Source organism: Scyliorhinus torazame, chromosome 14 (genome assembly GCF_047496885.1).
Source record: "Scyliorhinus torazame isolate Kashiwa2021f chromosome 14, sScyTor2.1, whole genome shotgun sequence".
Taxonomy (NCBI): domain Eukaryota; kingdom Metazoa; phylum Chordata; class Chondrichthyes; order Carcharhiniformes; family Scyliorhinidae; genus Scyliorhinus; species Scyliorhinus torazame.
In genome coordinates, this window is record NC_092720.1 from 167,461,293 (window position 1) to 167,468,929 (window position 7,637).

Genomic DNA, 7,637 nt, shown 5'->3' on the forward strand with positions numbered 1-7,637 from the left:
ATCAGCTTGGTTGACTTCAGCTCCAGTACCTTGCTTTTCTTCCTGCAGCTCTCTGGAAACACAGACACACCCAAGCTGCTTTCTCAAACTGAAACCAAAAGCAGAAGTGAGCTCAGCTCCCCCCCCCCCCCCCCCCGTGACATCACTTCAGTAATATGATCAACTCCATTCCTTAAAAAGGTACATTGCCTAAACATCCATTTCTTAAAGGTACTCTCACATGACAGCTCCAGGGTCCCAGGTTCTATTCCCGGCTTGGGTCACTGTCTGTGTGGAGTCTGCATGTTCTCCCCATGTGTGTGTGGGTTTCCTCCAGGTGCTCCGGTATCCTCCACAGTCCAAAGATGTGCAGGTTAGATGGATTGGCCATGATAAAATGCCCCTTAGTGTCCAGGAAGGTTGGGTGGGGCTGCTGGGTTGCAGGGATGGAGTGGAGGCATGGGCTTTAGTGGGGTGCTCTTTCCAGGTGCACTCGATGGGCCGAAGGGCCTCCTTCTGCACTATAAATTCTATGATTTCACTTCCCATGTACAGTAGCCACCGTTTGCATATCATTAGCGGACCCGACATTCTCCAGGACCTCCGCGATGCTCCGCCCCCGATGGGCCGAGTTCCCGATGGCGTGGTTAATTTGTGCTTTCAAAAATCGTGAAACCGGCGTGACGGCTGCTGAGGGAGAGAGAGGGGGTACGGAAGGTGTCCAACATCACTGTAATTTGCTGACAGTTGTGCCGCTGGCCGGAGGGCTTTTGCCAGGGCTGGGCGGAGTAGCGGGGGTGGCCAGGAGGTGGGCTGTGGGATCGGGTGGACGGGCACGGAGCACCATTGCCGCAGCCGTCGCCGAAGCCCCCTGGCCAGCAGCACGGCTCCTGCCCGACTGTGCGGCGCTGGACACAGTTCGCAGCTGCCACGCCGGGTTCCCGACTGCTGAGACCACACGTCAACTGTGCGGTCGGGAAATCGACCCATTGCGGGCAGAGCATTGATGTCCGTCAAACTAGAGTCACAGGCCAACAACATCTATGGCAGGGCTTACACAAGATCACAGGCTACAAATCAAAGCCAGGCAGAATGTCTGGGGCTGGAGTATCCCTCCCCGATGAACTGAACAAGTTCTATGCCCGCTTTGAACAGTCAGCCATACATCAGTGGCACCCGCCACAACAGCCTTGGACACACCCATACCCACTATTACAGCCTCGGAGGTAAGAGCTGCCTTCTTGAAAGTAAACCCGCGGAAAGAGACGGGCCCCAACGGGGTCCCTGGGCGAGCACTCAGAGCCTGCGCTGACCAGCAGGCGAGTGTATTCGCAGATATCCTCAACACCTCAGCTCTCCGGTCCGAGGTCCCCATCTCCTTCAAGAAGATCACCACAATACCAGTATCAAAGAAGACAAGGTAACGTGCCTCACTGACTGCCGGCCGGTGGCCTTGACGCCTGTTATCATGAAATGCTTTGAGCGGCTAGTCATGAGATGGATCAACGCCAGCCTCCCGGACGGTCTCGATCCATTGCAGTTCGCCTATCACTGCAACCAATGCTATCTCTCTGGACCTACAATCGAACATCTCGACAACAAGGACACCCATGTAAGATTGCGGTTTATAGACTACAGCTCCGCCTTCAAAACCATTATCCCAACAAGACTAATAACCAAACTCTGCAACCTGGGACTTGACCCCACCCTGTGCAGCTGGATCCTTGACTTCCTCACCAACAGACCGCAATCTGTCAGGATAGGTAACAACACCTCCTCCACAATAGTCCTCAACACCGGGGTCCCACAAGGATGTGGGCTCAGTCCTCTACTGTACTCCCTGTACACACACGACTGTGTGGCGAGATTCAACTCCAACTCAATCTATAAGTGTGCAGATGACACGACTGTGGTGGGTCGTATCTCAAACACCGACGATTCAGACTACAGAAGGGAGATAGATCACTTGGTTGCATGGTGTACCAAAAACAACCTCTCTCTAAATGTTGGAAAGAACAAGGAACTGATCAACGACTTCAGGAAGCATAGCACGACACACAGCTCCCCCCCCAAATGTGAGCAGAGCACTGATGGCGAGAGCAGCTTGGACGGCAAACCTCGACCTGAAACTCAAGACACCCCGGAACTAGAATCGGAGGATGATACAGATCTTCTGTCACAGCTGTCTCCAACACCCTCCACCATCCCAGAGACACTCACCTCGGCTGGGCACTTCAGTGAAGAGGTTCATCAAGAGAACCCCTTTCGGTTATGTAGAACGGCCTGCCACCTGCCGGTGCTCCCAGGGGGACATGAAACCCCTTGGATCATCCCCTGGACTCGGGGTATCCTGTCGATGGTGGCTGCCCGGTTATCCTGGTGGGCTCGGTCCACATTGAAATGGATGGATTGGGCCGCTTGGGCATACATGGCCTCTGTGAGGGTGCGGATGCACCTGTGCACCGAGGTCTGTGTATCCCAGACAGGTCCCCACTCGGCATCTGGAAGGACCCCATGGCGACCGTCACCTTGATGGCCACCGGGAGTGGGTGTCCTCTCCCATTCCCCCGGCGGTGTCAGGTTTGCAGTCATCTGGCAGATATGTCACAGTGCACACTGCTGAGCCGAGATCTTCGACAACATGCCCGGTCCTCGAATGACAGAAGCTGCTGCTACACGCGAGGCCTCATTTGGCACCTCCTCTTCGACCTGTTGGGCGGGCAGCTCTCCATCCTGGGTGGCTGCCTCCTGTTCCTCTGGTGCCGCTCCAGTGCTGCAGCTTCCTCCTCCTCGAGCAGCTCCAGCTTGTACAGCCATAGGGCATCCCCCAGGGCTGCGGCAACTAGGAGGAAGGCCATCTATTGTCTGCAGGGGGTGAAAAGCCAACATGGTGCATACCCCCATGCTCAACCAGACCCCGTCTGTGCCTGGCACCATGGGGACTCTGGCCCTGGTGCCTGACTTGCTGCCAAGTGTACCATCGGCTGACACAGCCCTTGCCAGGGATATGATCCGCGGCCCCTGTGGGGACTACAGTGGGCGTTGCCCTGGGGGGGGGGGGGGGGGCCGCCAGATGCCCCGCTGGAGGGTGGCAGCTGGTTGGGTGGTGGGGGTATGGCGGACGGTGGGGTGCAGGGGTGAGGGCACCTATATGGCCTGTGTCACTCTGCAGAACTGGGGCCAAGGAGGGTGGTTAGTGGGGTGTGCTGCAAGGTGGCTGCCTTGCAGACCATGTGTTAACCTGGTGTTGTAAGACTTCTTACTGATCTCATCCCAGTCCAACGCCAGCATCTCCACATCATTGCAGACCATGGTAATGGCGGTCCATTCCTGGGCACTGGGAGAGGGGGAGGGGGTGACCCCGGCCACATGGTCCATTCCCCCATCGCCCCCTCACCATCCCCAGCAGCCCAGCCAGTGTCCAGCCCGGCAGCCCACCGTCGCTCCTCTCCATGTTCTACCTCATCAGCCACAACGCCGGTTTCATGATTTTTAAAAGCAGAAATGAACAGCACCATCGGGAACTCAGCCCATCGGAGGGGGAGACGAGCGGAGGCCATGGAGAATACCGGGTCAGGCCGCTAATGACATACAGACGGTGTTTACTGTATGTGCGCTCCAGACTGCATTGACACCACTGTCAAGGTGACGAAGAATTGCGATTTGGTGTCAAATCAGCACCCACCACATTTTTGGCGTCGGAACCTATTGTCCAATCCCAATTTTTGCGTCAGCCAATGGAGAATCCCACCCTCTATGCTTTATTGACTGCTCTCTCCACCTGTCATGCCACCATCTATGATCTATGCAGTGATCCCTGTGCACCCACACACCCAAGTCCATCTCCTCCTGCGCCCCCTTCACGGATTTTACCCTATCTTTGTCTTGCCATGTTCCAATTACGAAAATGCATCACCTCACACTTCTCCACAATTGCCACCTATCTGCCCACTCCACCAACTTGTCTCTATCCTTTTGAAGTTTTACACTGTTCTCTTCATAATTGACACTTTCAAGTTTAGTGTCATCTGCAAACTTTGAAATTGTCCCCTGCACATCAAGCAAGGATCCCCACACCAAATCTTGGGAGCAGTATTACAAACCCTTCTACAGCCCGAAAAATATCCATCTCTGCTTCCTATTTTTCAGCCAGTTTTGGATCCATACTGCTACTGTCCCTTTTTTTCCACGAACTATAACTTTTGTCACAAGTCTATTGCGTGGCACTATATTAAATGCCTTCTGAAAGTCCAAGTACACCATGTACTCAAGGGGAGGTGGTACAGGAATGACCAGAAACGGCCAAAATCTTCTAACCCTATGCAGGAGAAAGGATTAGATATTTGAAAGATATTTGAGGATATTTCCCGGAATTCCTACAAGCAGCAATAATGTCTTAGATAAAAGCAAATTACCGTGGATGCTGGAATCTGACACAAAAACAGGAAACACTGGACATTCTCAGCAGGTTTGACAGCAACTGTGGAGAGAAAAGGGGAGCTAACATTTAGAGTCTTGATGACTGTCTGTCAAAGCTGGAGGGAAATGGAAATGGGGTCAGATTTATACTGGAGTTGGGGGGGGCAGGGAGCAATGGGGCTGGATAGGGGGCCAGCGATAAGTAGAGATTGACAAAGTTGTTGAGGGCAGAAGACAAAACAAATGTAAATGGAAGTGATTAAGGCTAAAGGTGCTGATAGTGGCACATAATAATAATCATCTTTATTAGTGTCACAAATAGGCTTACATTAACACTGCAATGAAGTCACTGTGAAAAGCCCCTAGTCGCCACACTTATGGCACCTGTTCGAGTACACAGAGGGAGAATTCAGAATGTCCAATTCACTGAAAAGAGATTATAATGTGTGAATGGCAGAACAAAGGTGAGCAGTGTTTCAAAGGGCAACTAGGAACAGATGGCCCAAGTGGAGTGGAAAATGGTGAGAGAAAAACAGTTCAATGGAAGAAATGAAAATAAATTGATAGAAATGAAAAAAATGGGGTGAAGGTGGAGAAGAGAGTTCACAGTCTGAAGTTGCTGAACTCTAATGTTTAAGCCCAGAAGTCTGTAATGTGCCTAATTGGAAGATGAGATGCTGTTCCTCCAGTTTGTGCTGGGCTTCATCCACATTGGGAGCAGCAAATGCAATAGCCAGATTGAAAGAGGTGCACGTGAAGCACTGCCTGACTTGAAAAGAGTGTTTAGGGCCTGAGATGGTGAGCAGAGAGGAGGTAAAGGGACAGTGTTGCACCTCTCCGATTGCATGGCAAGGTGCTGTGGAAAGAGATGCTGGGGGTGATGGAGGAGTGGACCAGGGTATCCAGATCGAAAGGTCCCTGGGAAATGCTGACGGGGGAGTGAGGGGAAGATGTGTTGGTGGTGGTATCTTGCTGGAGTTCACAGTACTGGCAGAGGTTGTTTCTTTGAATGCAGAGGCTGGTGGGGTGAAAAGTGAGGGCAAGGGGGACCCTATCCTGGTTCTAGGAGGGAGGCGAGGGGGTGAGAGCAGAGGTGCGGGAGAAGAATGAAGACATGTCAGCAGCACCGTTTTGGAAAGTAGCAAACCCTGATCTATACAAGAAATCCAGGTATATCCTCCGCAAAGTCATCAGGGGTGCCAAGAGACAATAACAGACTAATATCACGGACTCTCATCAGTTGTGGCAAGGCTTAAACAACATAATGGGCTACAAAGCAAAGTCGAGCAGAATCTCCAGCAGCAGCGCACCCCTCCCCAATGAACTCAATGCATTCTATGCTCGGTTCAAGCAGGAAACCATCAAACCACTGTCAATTGCTCAGCAGCCTCGGGCACATCCATACCTACTGTCACAGCTTCCGAAGTTAAATCGGCCTTCTTGAAAGTGAACCCTTAGAAAGTGATGGGTCCTGACGGGGTCCCTGGTCGTACACTCAGATCCTGCATGGACCAGCTGGCAGATGTGTTCACGGACATCTTCAACCTCTCCCTACTCCATTCCGAGGTTCCCACCTGCTTCAAGACCACCATCATACCGATGCCAAAGAAGAACCAGGCAACGTGCCTCAGAGACTATCATCCGGTGGCCTTGACAGTGGAGTGGTGTAACAGCAACAATCTCTCCCTCAATGTCAGCTGGTCATTGACTTCAGGAAGCAAGGTATCCCTGCACACCCCTGTCTGCATCAATGGTGCCGAGGTGGAAATGGTTGACAACTTCAAATTCCTAGGTGTGCAAATCAACAATTTGTCCTAGTCCACCCATGTCGACACTACGACCAAGAAAGCACAACAGCGCCGAGATTTCCTCAGGAAACTAAGGAAATTTGGCATGTCTACATTGACTCTTACCAACATTTACAGATTAACGCATTCTATCTAGCTGCATCACAGATGCTTAGTCCAAGACCATAAGAAACTTCAGAATCCTGAACACAGCCCAGTCCATCACACAAACCCACCTTCCATCCATTGATTCTGTCTATATCTCCCGCTGCATTTGGAAAGCGGGAGGCATAATCAAAAAACCCTCACACTGGTTATTCACTCTTCCAATTTCTTCCATCGGGCAGGAGATATAAAAGTCTGAGACCACGCACAATCAGATTCAAAAACAGCTTCTTCCCCAATGTTATCAGACTCCTGAATGACCCTTTAATGGACTGAACTGATCTCTTCACACATCTTCTCTACTGAGTAGTACTACACTCCCTATGCTCACCTGTGTCTATGAATTTACATTATGTATTTAAGTATGTCCTATGTTTTCTTTCATGTATGGAATTATCTGTCTGGCCAATACACAGAACAATACTTTTCATTGTACCTCAGTACACGTGACAAAAACAAATCCAAATCCATCATCAGAACAGATGCGACGGAGGGGAAGGAACTGGGAAAATGGAATGGAGCCCTTACAGGATTTGGGGTATGAAGAGCTATAGTCAAGATAGCTGTGGGGGCCAGTAGGTTTGTAATGGATGTTGGTGGACAGTCTATCCCCAGAAATTAAAATAGAAAGATCATGGAAGGGAAGTGTCGGAGATGGATCGTGTGAAGGTGGTGGAGGGATGGAAATTGGAAGTGAAATCAATAATTTTTTAGGTCCAGACGGGAACATGAAGTGGCACCGAAACAGTCCTGACAAAAATGTCTTAGGAATGGTTCCTGAAAACTGCAGACTATACACTGCAAAAATCTGCAGAAAATGCCGGGTTTCAGTGATTGGCAGGTCCACTCTCCCGGAGTTCCTCTCCCCGGACACCCAGTCCATCCTGTCACTCTGGCTCTAGCTCGAGTACTTACCGGCTCCACTCTCTCTCTCCCCATTGAAGATAATCAGGCTCCAGATGAGGAGGGAGATCCTGATCCACAGGGAGCGGGAATCAGCCACTCGGAGCAGAGACATTTCCCAGCAGCAGCTCAATGAGAAACTGAAATCATCAGCAGCCCGGGGAGACTTTAAGCAGAGAGACTGGCCAATCCGGATCCAGCAAACACTGACCAATAAGAACCGAGCAAGAACTAACCAATTAGCGCAGGAGAACAGGAACCAATCAAAACAGAGCAATAGAGAAAGGGCCGGAGAGTGAGAGGGAAACAGCCAATTAGCCCGTGCAAAGGCAAACCAATCAGGAGAGAGAGGCTGGAGCAGCCAATCGGACAACATGTCGTCAT

The 7,637-nt window shown here is 51.2% G+C and overlaps 1 protein-coding gene across 1 annotated transcript in view; it reads right to left on the reverse strand.

Moving 5' to 3' along the window:
* LOC140390196 (H-2 class II histocompatibility antigen, E-S beta chain-like) overlaps window positions 1–7,432 on the reverse strand; it is a 113,453-nt gene extending 106,021 nt beyond the window's left edge. Inside the window, exon 1 of the mRNA XM_072475146.1 lies at window positions 7,266–7,432. Coding sequence (XP_072331247.1) covers window positions 7,266–7,368 — 103 coding nt within the window. The 5' untranslated portion in view covers window positions 7,369–7,432. The remainder of the gene's footprint in view (window positions 1–7,265) is intronic.
* Between the last annotated feature and the right edge of the window lie 205 nt (window positions 7,433–7,637).